Source organism: Liolophura sinensis, chromosome 6 (assembly GCF_032854445.1).
Source record: "Liolophura sinensis isolate JHLJ2023 chromosome 6, CUHK_Ljap_v2, whole genome shotgun sequence".
Taxonomy (NCBI): domain Eukaryota; kingdom Metazoa; phylum Mollusca; class Polyplacophora; order Chitonida; family Chitonidae; genus Liolophura; species Liolophura sinensis.
The window spans coordinates 29743271-29761962 of NC_088300.1; the positions used below are offsets into that span (position 1 = coordinate 29743271).

The window sequence follows — 18692 nt, forward strand, 5'->3', positions numbered from 1 at the left end:
CATTTCAACAGGTATAATATGGTATGCACAAACATCTCTACCACACATGGACATATTTACCCTCATGAATAAATATCGCCTCAAATACTGCCATGATAACCAATGCAAACAGCACACAAATATTCCAAACAGCATTATACATGTACATATGATCCAAACAGCATGAGTTATTCAAACAGCGCATAAAATATGATCTTATTTACAACTGACAAACGGGAAGTGCAAATCTCTTGTTACAAGGCTGTATGAAAAATTACTACACAATTTTATGCTACTGCTATATTAATTTATACTAAAACATTCAGTATTTAAAATGCTGTAGGCAAGTTCCAGTATTACAAATGGAAAAAGTCTTTTCCAACAAGGTGTGTTCAGAGCGCATAAAAATTACTCAAAACTTTCTTTGTCCTCACATACAAGTATTTATTACTCATTTCAATGTATCAAACAAGATGTTTTCACATAACAGCTATGCACCAGTATTTGACTAGTGTTGTAAAGATTTTTGACAGGTATCCTTAGGTCTACATTTTGAACAAGATGTAGGACCCGCTGAATATGAAGTCATTCGGTAAACGTAAGATTTCGAAGAGCTTTAATAAAGATTTATTAACTTCTAAAGACTTGAACATACCCCTGGGTTTACTGGCTGTTACATGAATCAGGGGATGTGTAATAAACATTATACAGGTGTAACTGTTCCAGGGGCAACAAAGGGAAATAATTCATCGCTGATCAAAACATGTGGAAGACACTGAAAACAACGAACACTCTGAACTTTGGTAAAGAATGGTGGCCTTCATATAATATTTCATAAAGCATGCAGAAAGTAACACAGAGGGACAGGCAACGTTTATAGTGCATAAGGAAATAGGCAGATTTTTAACAAAGAATCAAACAAGGCCTAAAAAAAAGTGTCTTTAGTATAGTTGCAGTGTACAGGCCTAGTGTTCAGAAATGGGCTACACATTTTTCCAGCATTCTCAATTCAGTTAATTCTCACAAATAAGGACATTGTTAGAGCTTGACTAATTTTGCATAAAAAGGCAGATAGATATACTTGTATAAATAATATTGAACACTTATTTATTTACACCCAGCAAGAGGTTCCATAACATTTGATTTCAAAGAAGACACAATTTTGTATTTTAAACACACGACAAAAAGTATCTTCTGTATTACAATTATTGCAAAGTTTCGGTCAAGAAAAGATTTTAAAAAGAATGTTTCCACCAGACAATACATCGGTGTGCTATTTCAGGTCACATTTGGGTGATAAAATGGAAGTCCAGGAAAAGTGTAGATAAACTGAAAACATTGAATATTGAGCATGTTGGAAAAGCTCATTTTTTCTCTGAATTTTAACTTTTCTCTTCTGACTGTTTTTATCAAGTCTTTGGATGAGGCTTTCCTACAAATCTACACCAAAGACAGGCTTCATATAATCTCTGACAAAGAAATTGAGAGTAATTTTGTGGACAAAGCAATTGATCATCGTTATTCTCTCATCAAAGGTAAAAGAGAAGAAGAACACATGCACAGTACTTAATGGTCAAGATAAGCTTACTGTGTCATTCACATGTATTTTAGCCTTAATCTTAGATCTGTATGTTGCATTATGAGAACATTTCAGTGGTTAAGTATTCTTGGACTGAAATGAACATATGTAGAAATACTGTACTCCAAAATGGAGAGTTCGAAGACCAAATTTTAACTGACACTGGTAATATATCTACAAAAAAAATAATAACGATAAAAAAAGAATTCAAGTCAATTAACATATAAATGCAGAATAATAACATATATACACCCTCATATACACATTGACTAATCCTTTACCAATGTCAAAAATCAAAAGAATGACAGTGACCATGGAAGGAATTTTCTTTCACTTTGCACTTTCAATCCTATATTACACAATTCTTTAAAAAAAAAAAGAAAAAAAACAACAACCAAACCTGAACACAGACTTACATAAAACAGATATAAATAGCCCCGGGACTCCATCACAGAATGAGGCATGGCGGGATTGGAAATCTGAGGGCATTGAAATTAAAAAATAGAGGCCACGGGTAATTATCATAGTCCAGGTTGGATACATATGTACAAATGGTTTTCCAATTGTTTTAGTCAATAATAGTATAGAAGTGTAAATTTGTTACCATGTGGAAGCAAGCTGAAAATATACAATAACTGCATAAAAGTGATACTCCTTTCTATAGTGTGATCACAAGGCCTCAGCATACAGACAAACACAAGGTACAATGATCGTGCAAGAGGCCTAACTGTCACTTTCCGATCAAACAATATAGCACTGTTTTGTATTTACCTCAAGAAGCAACAGTCATAATGAAGACAATATACAATACTTACAAAGGACAGTGCCAAAGCATATCATTATTATCATCATTATTAATTAACACGTTCATCATCATCGTCATCATCATTTAAAATTAATTCAATATTTGTATAGCACGTTTGCATGAAAGTTAGCACTGCTGACATACACACATCGCCAGCAATGATATTAACCGAGACAAAAGGCTATGAGTCAGTTTGGATCCTTGGTACTGTAAACTCTATAATGTCAATCCTTACCCAGGTATTATAACAATACAATGACATTCAACAAACATATATTCAACTCGTAAGCCAGCCAAGGAGCTTGGTGTCGACCAGACACTCTGTTGTTCTTGTTGGTATTTATGGTGAAGCACAATGTGCTGCTATGTCGTCATCTCTGATTAGCATACAGGGTGGACACGGAGACTACAATCGATGGCACCACAATCATTTGAGCGGTTAGCGGCTTGGTCTCATCAGAAGGTGTTCTCATGCCCAGCTAATACATACAGGTTGGAATTGGCCGTGGGGTCCTCTGTGGGTCGACTCTCCAAAACTATTACCCTGTGCGGACAAGAACACAAAAACCTCATCATGTGTGAACTGAAAAGGGACATGTGGTATCATAGTCAATCTTATTTTCCTTCTGTAAATATATCCGTAATATTAACTCATTGTTGCCGAATGCCATACTCCGGCCTTTCACTTTCACTTGTACAACGGCAGTCAGTTTTATAGATAGTTTTATAAAAGGAAACCAAGGGGTAGACCACCAATCTTTTGCAAGTTACAACACTTTCCCACATGACAAACATACACGAACACCATATCTGGTGGGACAAGTGGTCTTCAGCTAAGCAGTGTAAATGGCCACACCAATTTGTTTGAAAAGTTGATCACATGATGCAAACTGACAGGAATAATAAAAGATGTTAACATGGCCATTCCAAAGTGAGCATATGATACAGCTTAAAAACAAACAGGAAAACAACGTGGCATATAACTGTTGAGCTAATACTTCACTTCCTTACCTGTCCGACCCTAACATTCGAAATATTCTTGACCTGTCACAAATTTCCTGCGTGACCTAAAGATGAAAGAAAAGGCAAAAATGTTCCAGGATTTTTTGGACAGAACACTTAGAGAACCACTAATCCAGTTCTAAATTATCTGCCTTCAATTAAAATCATGGGTTAAATTGTAAGGATTGAAATAATCTGGATTTCTTTGAAGTATTCAAGAACATATGTGAACTATCGTTAGAATATCGCATGAAAGTGAGGGTGAAAAATTGTTTCACATGAATGCATCTTTGCCTAATTTTTCTTAAGAATATGTTCTCCAATGCAAGAAATTAGACTGTCAATAAGAAATCTTCACAAATAAAAAAACAGGCAGTGTAGTACAAATCTCTACAGAAACTTGCTAATTAAGCTTTATTTATTTATTTATTTGATTGGTGATTTACGCCGTACTCAAAAATATTTCACTTATACGAGGGCGGCCAGCATTATGGTGGAAGGAAACCGGGCAGAGCCTGGGGAAAACCCATGACCATCTGCAGGTTGCTGGCAAACCTTCCCACGTATGGCTAATCAAGATTTAAACATCCCCTAAAAGCATATATGTAATGGCCTCTACAGAGTGATCTACTCCTTTTTTTCATTATGGACCAACAATTTATTCTAGATAAAGCAGAAAACCTGTTTTCAAAACAGAAGCTTCACAGGCAATCGTCTGAGGAAATTCAATTAACAGCTTACTGCGGAACAGTACATATCTTACTTCATTGGCTTTAAAACTCCTTCCTTGCATTCCATGTTTGTGAAACGCCAACACACTGTCTTGTAAACACACTGAAAAAGAGAAGTTAAATGATAGTCATACAAAACATTTAAGCCTCACATGGACTTCTGGTAATGTATACACAATACGATTCAACATTCTGAACATGTAGGGTGCTTGATTTACACATCTGAGTTTTTGGGTTGACTGTCTCACTTTGGTTTTTAAGAGTATGAAGTAGAGATTATATAGGGCTCTAAGAGATGCTATGGATGATCAAAATAATTTGACATAAGCACAAAAATCACTTGGCTTAGTTCAAGAGGACAAAATCAGAAATCGAATAAATTTTCATTTTTGATAGTTTTTACTTATAAGATACCAATCAGATTCATGCTTAGATGAAACTGGGATGCCCAAAAGTAAACTCCTGACAAACCTCTCGGCTTAAATCTCTAGTGCAAACTGTGTGAGCCCAATTCAAGCATGGAAACCAAAATAACTTATATCCCCATTTGAATATATATTTGTCTCACTGAGTGTTTCATACTAGTATCATAACTGATGTTATTACACGATTTGAAGAGAAACTATACTGATGCTTGATCTGCAATGAATGTTTGAGTAACACCTTACCTAGAGACTCCACAGGGAAGTCAAAATGGAGCTCTGCAGCCTGCCGTCTACTGGATTTCAACTTGCCGCTCATATTCACAACTTTGAGGTACTCTGTAAAACAAACAATTCATTGCCCAAGCTGGTACAAGAGGCACGCCACAAGAAAAATAAGATTGTTAAAAAATCCATGAGCACTACTGTCTTTTTCGTCTGCCATTCTAATTTCAAACTCTGTATACCTTAAACCAAATTGTTCATTTAAGCCCTGTTTGTATATTTTAACATGCTCATTAAATACTTCTCCAAAGGCTGTTTAGCTGGTAAAATTGAGAGTTGCACAAATCTAGACAATAAAACTAAACTTTGTATTTCACGCACATGACTGAGAATCCAGGTCATTACTTACGCTCATAGCAGACTAGAATAGAATCTTTCTCCAACTGTGTTGTGTTGCTCACTGGTAAATGTTCACCTGAGAAGGTCAAAACAAACCAAATAAATTAATAACTAAATAAATCAATGTGAAATTAGAGCAATCAATATACCTGCAAAGAAACAAAATCTAAATTCAGTCTGCATCCCAAAACCAGTCAGAATGAAACAGAGAGGATTGGTGTGCATGAACATCAAGTGTAAAACTGTGTTGTCAGCCATAGTGAAACCTGATGTTTACCATAGTTGTCTTCACATTATACTGTGTGAGCTGAAGGCATGGGTAACTTTTCTTGAGATGCAAAAATATGAAGTGTGCTTGTTGAAGGGAACAGTCTGAATGGAAGCACAATGAAGTGCAATCCTTGGGGCAAAGGACAAGAATCTAGTTGAAGTGGAGGTGATTCATGGAACATATGATACAACTAATTACATATGACTGGCCAACTTGCAATAATACTATTTCTCATTGGTTAAATTGAGTTTCTGATTGACAGGTCAGAAGCCACTGTCATAATATATGGGCTTACACAAAAATATTTTTATAATGAAATACAGACTTTGTTTACCTTCGAAAGTCTCTGTAAACCAACTGGAGCAAGAGTTAAGGTTGATTATATCAAACTTCACATGGTTCCGGTCATGACTAAAACAGAAACAGAATTAAGTGAGAAATAACAATGAGGTTATAATCTACAGATATTACAGATTATGTTTATGGACATGAAGTAGTCAGTGTTAATGACAAAATCAGTATCAACGGGGACAGTATTCCTTCAATCCTTAAAAAAGGAGCGTTTAGGTGAAAATCTCAAAAGTTTAGTATGCAATGAATGGGGACCTGTCAAACACAGGTCAGCAGGACCCTGACGTTTTTTTATTGAAATCAGATTTTCCTTTCCACCAACTTCATCATGCCGAGATCATATTCAACACAGTATGATGTTACAATAGAAACTCATACATAGTAGCATTGTGGATGCTGCACTATCATCTTTTTTATTTTACCTATCAACTGCTCAAGGCCCTGCTTCATACTAGCGCCACCTTACTGGATTAAAAAATATGCCATCTTCTCACATCAAACTACAAAATTCCTGAAGCTAATTGTTCTAAAATGTAGCTTTAAGCATTCCTATATTTACAATGCAAAGCAAAACACACTGAATACTTGTTGGCTTCCTCTCTGGGCATACGTGGGAAAGTTGAACAACCTATGGATGGTCATGGGTTTCCCCCTGACTTCCTCCCACCACATTCCTAGAGTACGTCATATAAGTGAAATATTTTTAAGTTCGATGAAAAACTCCAATCGAATAAATAATTACCCTACATGGCCTCAAATTTCGCCCACAAAAGTGCATTTTTAGGGGCAAATAAATGTAACATAATATTATTTTTGGTGCTGAAACTTACAATTTCCAGTAGAGCATCATCCGATGTTCCAAGCAAACCTCAAAACAAATATCCAAATAGAACTAGAACTCTCAGAAATCAGGAAAAATGGACAAATTAGTCATGGATGAAATTCATAGTTACTTGGGGTAAACCCATTGAGTACAACTCACCCTTTCCTGACACCCAAACACAGCATAGGGTATTCCAACTCTGGTGTTATAAACATCTCAAACACATTCAGTGGAGAAGGCATGTTTTCATAGTCAAACGTCTGCAGGGAATAAAACACACTTCATCTACACTCAGAAAGAGTAACAAAGAATAAAGCTAAAAAAGCTAATCGACCTTTGCATTTCAAAACGTAAGCTCTAGTCTGTTTAAGACATAATGGGACCATGACCATGATGCATTCTCATGATCACATTATCTGTCATTTATTTTCAAATTTATAAAAAAAAAAAAATTGTTCTGAAACCTGTAAAAATTGAGCTATGTACAGCATCTTACTGATTAATATGCAACCAGTTTTCTGATATACATGTAGGTAGATTGAGCTAAAATTGTTTTATTGTCAGTGTCAGCAAATGTTCACCAGTGCATTATCTCATATACTATGTATAATGGTATTTCGTAATGGTAAAGGGCCTGATAGTCACAGAGAGCCAGCAGTTAAAGGATACATGAAAAGGTGCGATAACAGGAATGGTTCTAATGATAATGATATGCACAAAAACGAAAAGGGAAATAAAAAAATTCATTTTCGAGGCATATTTTATAACCCCTCTATTTTATGCATATTTTTGTCAATATTTGGAAATAACATTATCAATGAACATACCAACAATGCGCGATCAGCTTACCAGTCCCCCAATGAGCACCTTCCCCACCCCCCCACAGCAACAAAGTTGTTTTCATAGCTATCCCTGTTGACATCAAAGCAGCAGACTACTTAATTTCCCTAATGACAAATGGGCCTTACGAAAACTATACTTTAAAGCCATTTTTATGCCCATGAAGAAAGATAAGAAAGTTATATGTTGTTATATGTCAGGCATGGGACATATTCTGTATTAAGAAATAAAAACCAAGCCTTTTCATCCTTTAAACCATCTGGGTTAGCAAGGCCCTCTTTGGTCCAAGTCCACAAATGTGATCATCGACATACCTTTAGCAGCATGAATTTGTTGAGTGGTTCATACCACTGCATGAGTATGACTCCAGTAGCCAGAGCCCCACACAAGTACTTGTATCCATTATAAGGGTTCCGCCCCACACAACACCGCATACAGCCCTTTGTGTCCGGAACCTTCACAGTAGGGGCAAATTTCCTGAGACACAAACAAAATTGGTCAGAACTTTAAACTGCGAATATTGACATCATGGCTACAAAGAGACTATGACTTGGGTGTAAATTGTTAACTATACAAATCAAAATAAATATAAAATATGTTTCAGACTCTTAAACTTGAAGGTTACCAGGTCCACCAGAACACAAATCTATCTTTGTCTTTTTTCACTAACTCAACTCTTTCAATGCTAGTAAATTTAACATTCTAATGTCTCATTTTCAGATGAGGAAATTCATTTGCTTTGAATGCTCAAACTTAAAAAATGCCATATTTTGATCAATTTTTCAGTCAGTATTTTGTCATATACATGACTTAGGAGTTAAGACTGATTTTGTGCTAAGCGAAAGTCTCCATTGTGACCGTTGTAAGCCCTTGACAGCTGATCGCGTCAAAACAATATATGCTATGTCTTACCTTGGAACCAGCTTTTCGGGTATTCTGTTCATGGGCAAGGAAAACCTGTTTGTCTTTTGAGTGTGTAATATAAACAGGTCATGTCTGTACAGGTGGGGTGTTTTCCCTAAGGAGAAGGAGGAACACACAAGGTTATGAAAAATACACTCATATTTTTAAACTTTGTCCACAAATGCCTATCAATACATTTTACATGTGAATTCATTGCCAATTTCATTTATTTATTTAATCCTTGTTTAATGCCATAATGTGTTGTACCTTAATACAACATAAGCGCAGCTGATCACTTATTTACAGCAAGTAAAAGAGATAAAAATGTACTGTCCAAGGTTGGGAATGAACCTGCACCTCATGCGTCCTAGTGACTGAATGATAAACCTTAAGGTTTTGCAAAAACAGCCTTAGAGCTAACTCTTGTCTTGGTGTCAAAATATACACTATGTTAAAACAGCCAATGGTTGAGGAACCATTAATCATACATAAAATTTCTGAACCATAAGACACAGTACACATGCTTTCTGATACATAATAAGAAGCTGATTGAAGAATTCACCTGATATTGACATTAGCACATCCTTAATCACATACATCCATGTGCATCTACGGGGTTGAAGCTGTGAAATGAAGACAGATCTTTATTTACATACCAACATTTATAGACAAAATATCATCTAGCACTACTTACATGTATATTAAGAAATTTGTTAGAGTAGTTAATTTGCTCTCAGACACCTAATAGTTAAAGTTTTCCTTTCAGATAGCTTCAAACATCAAGACTAAAGCATAAACATATCAGAGTTATGGATAAATAAATGTAAGTAAAACAATGACAACTCACCAGCTCTAGTGAGGCTTCGTGGATTTCATTCAGATTAAGAGTGTACAGACCCTCATTGGCACCTATCAGGATATACTGATCTGCAAGAGTGGAGAAGTTCCACATCAGCTGATGCCAATAAAACTCAACATGTCCCATGACAAAAATTTACTTACTTAAAAAGCCGAATTCATAATGTTAATACTATCCTAGAAAATGCATAGGAATCTCACATGCTACACTGTCATACTAGATCTTCTATTTACAATTCTGCCACATATTTTTCAAGAGAACAATATTCAGCTTGATCTATTTCCAAAAAGTTAAAAAACTGAACACACTTAAGCTTATATAGATATAATCTCAATTGCTGAGAAGCAAATCAAACAAACATAATAGGTTCAAACTTACTCTGGGTGTGAATATGAAACAAAAAGCTGATAAGTAGCAAGACAGAGATATGAATGTACTTACCTCTTGTATCTTCTTTCACCCAGCTAGCTGTACAGTTTATATGCAAAGGACAGCCATTGAAAACCTTGGAGAAACAGGCTCCCATCTAAAAAAGCAAAACAAGTGGATCAAACGTGGTTAAACCATTATTTCAGCGGTACAAGTGACACACTAACCTCACCGATTTAATTTAAAAACTTTACCTTTGTTACAATGAGACTGAACTTGATTTTCATATCCATAGTGCAGCAATCTACTATCTGAGCTATAGGGGGAAGTTTTCCCTAGCCACTGCTACATGTGCCCTAATTCCTCAACCTTTTCTCACACGAAAGAGCAACTGAACTGATTTTGGAAAAAAAACCACTTTGGTTGGGTTGGCCTGTTTCATGCAAAACAATGGAATCAGTTGTGTAAGTGAGTTAACGCCTTTGGTTTTGGTGTTAAAGCTAGATGATCACCCAGTCATCTGTAAGCCAAGATTGGTTATTATCTACATGTAGCTGGATCACAGAAACAGAAGGAGGTAACTGACTTGAAAGGTATAATACAAACATTAATAATCATTAACATGCTCTATTCACCGTGTGCACAAGTTAAACAATTGGGCAAAGTCTATGGAAACGCTTCTGTGAAGTCATATAATTCTCATTGCCTGAAAAACTATGGAAACACAGCATACGGTTACTCATGGAAACACAGCATGAGGTTACTCACATGTACTTTGGGAGTTGGAGGGAGGCCATTACTTAGGGCACGCTGAAAAAGAGGATCCTGCATGTAACAGGTAAACATGTAGATACATTAGTTTGGCATTTTTTCTACAACTGTGTTTGTACCCACGACTTTGAAATGTTCTGCTCTGATGGCCAAAACTTACTGTTAAGCTTCAGATGAATTGTGATTGATTGAGTGATAAACTTTATTTAGAGAGGTCTGATAATCAGTCAACAAGCAGCTGATCTTCCCTGAGGCCCTTTGATTCACACATCTACTCACTCACTTGAGAAAGAAAGGAAAAATAAATATATAGCATATAAGACTATCTTTACAAAATGGTTATAGCTGAATCACAAGATCATTATAGTTATCAAGGGGTGGATACATATTTACCAACTTACAAAGGCTGTATCTTTGTCTTTGCGCTTGGGTGGAATTGCAGGCGGGTTTCTATTGGTATTTTGAGACTCATCCGAGCTGTGTCTGACATCGCCGTTCTGCTGTTTGGATTGTTTAGGGGGTAGTGCTGGTGGCCTCTGTAGTGTACCCTCATCCATATCTGTGGGTAACTGTGTGCCTGGAGTCAGGGTTTTCAGATAATCCACCAGGCCATTGACATCAGGACCTTCATCCACCTCTAGGGGTTCATTGTTATTGGCAGCGTCCCTCTCATCTACTCCACTGTCCGAGCCAGGTGGCTGTTAACACAGAACAACATTGACATAATGTTAGAGTGTCAGTTCTGCCATCTTTTCCTAACTTATTGCAGAAAGTGCAGTACAACCAACGACATCTGTGTGCCATTCAAGTGGAAAACAACGTCAGTATTAGTGTCTAGATAAAACCACTGCTCAAATATTAATACTTTCTCAATTTTCCCAGCCGAGAACATAATTCGTAAGAAATATGGCAAACTTTACCACGTTGTGCACTTGCACACCATACTTGTGGAAAACAAATGGTCTTTTGCGAATGTAAGCTGCTGAGACCGCACGAATCCCTACACATTTGTCATCACTAGCAAAATCACTAAAACTGGACTGGTTGTTCGCGGTCACATGCACCAATCTGAGACTACAGCAAAGTCTACACCCTGAACAGACGTTTCATATTGGAATAATAATAGATTGCTAAAAGCGTGCTAATGGAATCTAGTAGCAGTGAGAACACTTGATCCTGGTTGGCGCTATACTTTTAAGCGTTTGCTGAATACAGCACTATGAAAACCATAAGGAAATAAACTTTCACACGTAAAATAAATAAAAAATAATAAAACTTTAAAAAAATTCATAAAAATACATAAATTCCTTGATTTCGAGGTGTGTAATAACTCTGTCAAACAAAAATGAAGGCCTAATTTTAAATAAGTTTCCATTCTGAAAAATGGCGAAAAAATTAGGACCGTGCATTTTTAAAAATTTGACATCAAAGTAGTTATAAAGCCACTCAAAATGTTATGCTCTTACCAATAAATACTCACATAGAAATCTCCAAAATCAATGACTGCCAACCAGGCTTTCATGTCTTCACTGGAATCCATTGTCAAAGTTTTGACACTACTCGACCAATCATTACCTGACTAGTCCCTTAACTGTACCTACCCCTGCTCCCTTCCCTATGTTAACACATTAACTCTTTACTGTTAAACCTACTCCTTTCAGCTTGAAGCATGACCACCTGAACTGTGTACTTTCAAGACTGATACACAGGCTTCAAAATCCACAGTTCTCCAAAACTATTTTAAAAATCTTGCCAATAGATATCAAACTCAATCCCACATATAGAAGTCTTTAACTGTCTATTTTAGATATAAACATTTTTTTAGTGTAACACCAAACTTATGAAAACCTCAACAGTTACAAAGGGTTAAGTCTTGTAGCTTCTTCAGATGCAAGGTTATATGACAGACAAATGTCAGGCAACATTCTGAGACCCTCGGGTAAATGTTAACGTGAGGGGAGAGAACAAAGCAAGAGAGTCGCCAAATGTCAGGTGTGTTCCGGGAGAAGGAACTAATACAGGTGATGTGGTCAACTGAGCTGTTAATACACAAGTAACACCTGGGTAAGGGTTGCAGGTAAGGCCATCCTTAAAAAAATCTTTGTCAAGGGTAACCCAATTATATCAGAAAAAAAATCCAATGAGAATTAGTTTTTAGTCTGACAAATGAAACTTACAGTGATCTGACATAAATTAACAAATGTTGAGAAAAAGGAAATTCCAAAACATGCCCAAAAAAAGCTTTGGAGTAGGATGCTTTTTTGGAGTGTCAGTTGAGTTAGCCTCAAACAAACAAATTTTTAATGATGGCCCAATTAAATAGATTTGATCACTCAAGTTTACTGTAAATATGACAAGGAGTCATTAGGTGTATGTACATATACTGTGTCTTCTTCTGGTAGGATGAGTCCATGCCGCTAAAGTGCTGCTGCCATATGCCGAAGACACCAGACATGGCACCCACCCAGTCATATTATAGTGACACCGGGCCAAACATTCCTGTTTCCTTGCTCTACCTCTCAGTGCTGAGCACCAAGCAAGAGAGCATCAAGTACCATTTTTGGTAATTTTGGTCTCTGGTATGACACAAGCCAAAATTTTATCACAGGTCTCCTGAATTACACTGACTGAACCTAGATGCAACTTCAGTAGTATTACATATACCATTGCTCAAATACATGGATTGGGATCTTAATGCATATAACAGATGTCGAATACAAAATCCCTATTTTTTTTTTTATACCAAGTTGAAGTATTAACATGCCCAGTGAGGAAATTTCATGACAAATATTGCCTTGGAATTGCCATCTGCATGTATCTGGGCAAATTCAATGCTTGATAATCCAAGATTCAACAGTCTTATTCAATAGAGATAAACAATAAGATGACCAGCCAATTTGAATCATGATATCAATATAACTGGCATTATCTTTTTGTAGTTTTTATTTCCATTTTCCATCAGCTGTTAAATGAGATTGTTTCCAGTCCCTTCACTGAGAGTCGTGACCACCTCCGGAAATGGGAATTCGAATCTTTGTTCAACCAGTTGTATAATATAAACTGGGAAATGTAGAAAAATTGCAAAACAACAGAGTATGACCTAAACAAAAGTCAATGGAGCTCAATGGATCTTCTACAACTTGAAATTAGAAAGCACACATTTGAAAACATAAAAAACAATTTTAATAATGGTAAATTCTTCTAAAATATTGATGTTCATTTGTAAACACTTGCCAACACTTTGTAGCTTACCTTTCCTATTTCTGAATCTGACCTTTCCGACACTGGTAGCGTGGACCTGGGGGGGAGAACAAACACAAAAAACCATCAGAGTAATGTCCACAGTGTTTACTCTACTCCAACAGTCAAAGGGCTGATAATTAACAGCTTTACTGCACTGCATTCACATGTTTCAATGGTAAGAAGGTTAACAGAAAAGCCTGACATACCAACAGGCAAGGTGAGAGAGCCATACAACGCATATACTCTCAAACCGGATACTGTAAATGTAACTTTGAACATAAGACCACATTATATGGACAGGCCAAGATTTACACATATTAGAATCTGATAATGCCAGCCAGTCTTAGCAATTGAAATCTGTGTTTTTTCACTGAGATACAAACTTGGAAAGTCAGATGCCAAGAGTTATTACAAAATAAGCCAGGTTAGGTGCTATCAAAGACAGTTATCTGCAGGTGATGAATGAACATCAAAAACCACCATTCTTTTCCCAGAAGACAGAAGGAATGAATGAATGATTATGACTTGATTCGACATGGGCAATATTTTAGCCGTATCATAGCAAATACATGTTTACAAAACTAGGCAGTAAAGCCCAGATGAGAGATGACAGAATCCAAGACTGTATGAATATGAATGTTATAACTTTACAGGTACATTCTGAGGAGAGATCTAGCTGTGAGGTAACCTACATGACCCATAATTAAATTATCCATAGTTGGCAAATGTCTTCTAGAAATTATGCTGCTCAGTTAGTTAGCACGCTAGCGCAGCATAATGACCCAGGAGCCTTTCACCAATGCGGTCGCTGTGAGTTCAAGTCCAGCTCATGCTGGCTTTCTCTTCAGCTGTAAGAGGGAAGGTCTGTCAGTAGTCTGCGGATGGTTGTGGGTTTCCCCCAGACTTTGCCCGGTTTCCTTCCACCATTATGCTGTCCGCCACCGCATAAGTGAAAGATTCTTGAGTACGGTGTAAAACACCAATCAAATAAATAAATAAATAAATAAATATAATTATTCTACACAAAATATGAGAAGCGTAATGACACTTCATGTATTTGTGGTGTGGTCATGTATTTCTTAAACTTTTAGCTGGCTTGCTAGGTGTTTATTCAAGCATATTCTGAAAGCATTATTGTGTGCTGACTGATAAAACTATATTTTTTGTGAAACCCTGAAAATTGCCAATCCAACTAAGGTAGTTTTGTCTCCAAAATCAAATTAAAAATGTGCATAAACTACGCTCATATGTGAAAAGGTTGAGAAATTAGGGTATACACTTATCACATACATCCGGTATAATGTGTGAATGAAATACCAATGAAAATGATCTAGGTATGTTTCACTATGGAATTGCATAACTGATCAATCTCACTAAATCAGATCCAGCTGCCAGTCTCTTTCTAACAAGGACATGTCACACCAAAGCCTGTCTCCTGAACCTTCATTGGTTGGAGAGGTCAATCCTTAGTACCAATCAAAATCACTATTTCAATACAGAAAAGAGCACAGAGCCAAAAGAAGAAAACAAGAATTTAACTGGATGGAAAGCTGATGAGCTGAGATTAGGTGCTACTGTAAATCTTCAACCTTTTCAACCATTAAAGCACTTTTTAGGTGGAACTTATGCATACAATTATCATGAAAATGATGCTAAAATGATTCGTGTGTGTCACTTTAGATGCAAGCTTTATAAAAAAGTGAAAAATACTTCTCTACACCCCATGCATGTAGTTCTCTCAGAATGTTTCGAAATATTGGTCTCGGAGGCAGTTGAAAAGGTTGAAAAATCAGGGTATGTCTGATGTAGGATAAAGTCCATATAAACAGCGTCTAGGTGATCTGAGTTTATTGAGAATGAAGTCTTCATAGAAGCCAGAGGGGCCTCATTCACGTCATGCACAGATAACAGATGCAGCTGCTTACACGTTGTGGTGGTTGTCTCCTGTCTGCTCGATTATTAGACTAGCTCTACCCCTGGTAAGGAATACAAACAAACAACAACATATAAAACAAGAAAAACAATTATAATGAAAACACAATGCCAACAAAGTAAAAAAAAAAAAAAAAGTAAATGAAAAAGAAAATATATGGTACTTGAATCAAGCCAACACTTCTCAAATACCTGTACACCAAATACACTTACAAATTAGAAAAAAAATATAAAATAAATGATGAACAAATTTTTGTTCAAAACAGTGAGAGTACTAGAATTCTTCCCTTATTTTGGCTGAACACTAGCATGATATGGAATATATGAACTGACGGTGACCTTCTGTGTGAAGTTTTTAGCACCGCGTAGTCTGAAATAATGCATTTTTATCTTGATGAGTATTTTAAGGCAAAACCTGCCTTCAAAACAGATCATTCCATTCAAGGCTGAAAGAACTGAAGCTAAAAACTTCTTTCCACAAATTCATCAACGATCACCTTAAAACATGCAATAGTTAAATGAACTGACTACTAAGTGTAATAGTGAAATGTGGCATTACTACGTGAATGCAGCAGCCTAACAGGTGTAGGAAGACAAATTTGCAAAATAACACCAAGCAATGCATCTTGAACATCTCAATATTCAATTTTAATCAGGTATATCATCATGAGAAATTTCTACACAGATTATCAAAATGCATTTTTTTTTCCTTGGAGCTATTTTGCTTCTCTATTGCACCAACCTGTTCAATGGTTGAACTAGAATCTCAACTATGCATTTCTAAGTATAATATGTATAGCTGAGTGCGTATTCTGTTCACAAAACAGCCCACTTTGTGAACTCCAGTTATTTCCTGTTAATCCACAATGCTTTGACACGTTTTCTGTGTGCATAAATAGTACTACCAAAGCAGCGACTCCACGTCCAACAAAATCAATGTACACAGGAACACAGCTGGGGTACTGCAGGTCACCTCAACCCAAAACATTTCAGGAGAACAAAATTTCTCTAAAACATGCAGATGACAAAAATTTTTCCTCTTAAAATCAGTTGCTTGATGTTAGAAACCTGAAGTTCCACTGGTCAGCTTAATGCCTTACACAAGTAGGGTTCACATGAAAAATGAGTCGCAATGCTTCATCTTGATTCAATATTTCTGTGTTTTTTCACCATCTTTCAAGTAAATAAATGCCAAAGTATTGAGACAAAATTAAGCATTCACTTTTCAGGTTAACCCTAACAATACTAGTGTAGTACTAACCTCAAATATGACTTTTCAGAATGTAGCTACCACATTTTGGTGAAACACAAATACCATTAAAATTTGTATTATCGTTATCAACTTCTAAGAACTTTTGTTCTCTGAAATTGCGTCATGTTAGTAAATCCAGAGTTTTAGTGCACACTATATGCTTGTACTCTGAAATTGTGTCACGTTAGCAAATCCAGAGTTTTAGTACACACTATATATTTGTACTCTGAAATTGCGTCACGTTAGCAAATCCAGAGTTTTAGTACACACTATATACTTGTACTCTGAAATTGCGTCACATTAGCAAATCCAGAGTTTTAGTACACACTATATATTTGTACTCTGAAATTGTGTCACGTTAGCAAATCCAGAGTTTTAATACACACTATGTACTTGTACTCTGAATTTGTGTCACGTTAGTAAATCCAGAGTTTTAGTACACACTATATACTTGTACTCTGAAAATGTGTCACGTTAGCAAATCCTGAGTTTTAGTACACACTATGTACTTGTACTCTGAATTTGTGTCACGTTAGTAAATCCAGAGTTTTAGTACACACTATATACTTGTACTCTGAAAATGTGTCACGTTAGCAAATCTTGAGTTTTAGAACACACTATGCACTTGTACACACAGACGGTTATACAGACAACTGATCAAACAGGGGTACAACATGCTTACAGAGAAAATGCTCACAATAGACATATAATAATGTGATTTGCATATTGTTGATGGTAGAATAAAACATCTCCATTTTGTCATGCTATGTTTCAAATAAGAATCAAATCTACTTTGTCAACTCTCTGTTTGAGGAGACAGAGTTAGTGTATTCAAAATGAACTGCCCATGTTACCTGGCATTAATGCACAACCATGTAACATGCCACTGACCTCCAATACATTCACATCTGCCACATATATCAGATATAAGTACAACTCCATACTGAAAAACACAAAGTAACCTAGAAAAATTTTAACTTCGCTTATCTCAAAATGCCACTATTGGTTGGCTACAAATGCTTTTGATATGATGAAAATGCAAATGTTTTCATAAACTTAGTAGGATATCTCTCAAAATGTTACATTTACATTTAAACATTTAATCACAGCAGATTACAGAAATAATATCAACACATGCATCCTTGGCATGTTTTAACAGAGAATTCTCCACAAAGGAGTTCAGGTCTGCCGTACTCAGAAGCAAAAGTGCATGTCAATAAATGTAGAGGTCATAGCATGGAAACATACATGTAGGGTTTATATTACTGTTGTGGACTCAAGTAAATTATCAATGGTGAGCTCAAGTTTACAAGCGAAATGTCACAAAATATAATTTTAAGCGAATTTATAAAAAAAAAAGTAGCAAAACAACAGGAGCAATGCTCCGCCCATGCAGCTTTAGACAATCAGCTCTGAAAAACTTCATGAATCTTCTTTTCAGAAACATCCAGAGAATAAAAGTGTGGCAGTTACAAAAGGTATGCAAATTAAGCTGACAAATATGCAAATTTATGTAGGCATAGATTGAAAATGTCAAATTAAGGCACAAGTATAATTATCTCAACAAAAGATCATGATTCTCCTTTGACCAGAGATATGGCAGTCACAAAGATGGGACACACAGATGGACAGACAGGGCAATATCAATACTCTTTGTTGTTAACCCTGTTAAAGTGGCTGGGGAGTAACAAATACAAACTGAAACAAAAACCACCATGCTGAAGGTCAAACCATTGTCAACATGCACTTATCAAAGGCACAGGTGCAGGGTACAACACCATTCACCCCTGAACGTAATGTACCAAACACACCATATGTTAGGGAGTGCACACAAAAACAACAAAACTAATAGCAGCATCTAATAACAGCAAAAAGCTACTCAATCTATAAAAAGTAAGCATAAACATAGTTAATTTACAGATGCATGATCACGCCT

General features: G+C 36.2%; 1 protein-coding gene across 3 annotated transcripts in view; it reads right to left on the minus strand.

The window, feature by feature from the left end:
• Window positions 1-888: 888 nt before the first annotated feature.
• The window catches only part of LOC135468894 (mitogen-activated protein kinase kinase kinase kinase 5-like), a 35505-nt gene continuing 17701 nt past the window's right edge, over window positions 889-18692 (minus strand). For 2 of the 3 annotated variants that reach the window (XM_064747358.1, XM_064747356.1), the window contains 16 exons: window positions 15498-15548; window positions 13582-13627; window positions 10731-11027; window positions 10327-10383; window positions 9631-9715; window positions 9178-9257; window positions 8893-8953; window positions 8340-8445; window positions 7742-7904; window positions 6747-6847; window positions 5748-5824; window positions 5153-5218; window positions 4765-4857; window positions 4129-4199; window positions 3375-3430; window positions 889-2907 (listed from right to left, as the gene is read on the minus strand). In XM_064747358.1, the coding sequence (XP_064603428.1) occupies window positions 2820-2907; window positions 3375-3430; window positions 4129-4199; window positions 4765-4857; window positions 5153-5218; window positions 5748-5824; window positions 6747-6847; window positions 7742-7904; window positions 8340-8445; window positions 8893-8953; window positions 9178-9257; window positions 9631-9715; window positions 10327-10383; window positions 10731-11027; window positions 13582-13627; window positions 15498-15548 (1498 nt within the window). In that variant the 3' untranslated portion in view covers window positions 889-2819. The remainder of the gene's footprint in view (window positions 2908-3374; window positions 3431-4128; window positions 4200-4764; window positions 4858-5152; window positions 5219-5747; window positions 5825-6746; window positions 6848-7741; window positions 7905-8339; window positions 8446-8892; window positions 8954-9177; window positions 9258-9630; window positions 9716-10326; window positions 10384-10730; window positions 11028-13581; window positions 13628-15497; window positions 15549-18692) is intronic. The other variant, XM_064747357.1, reaches the window with a different exon arrangement.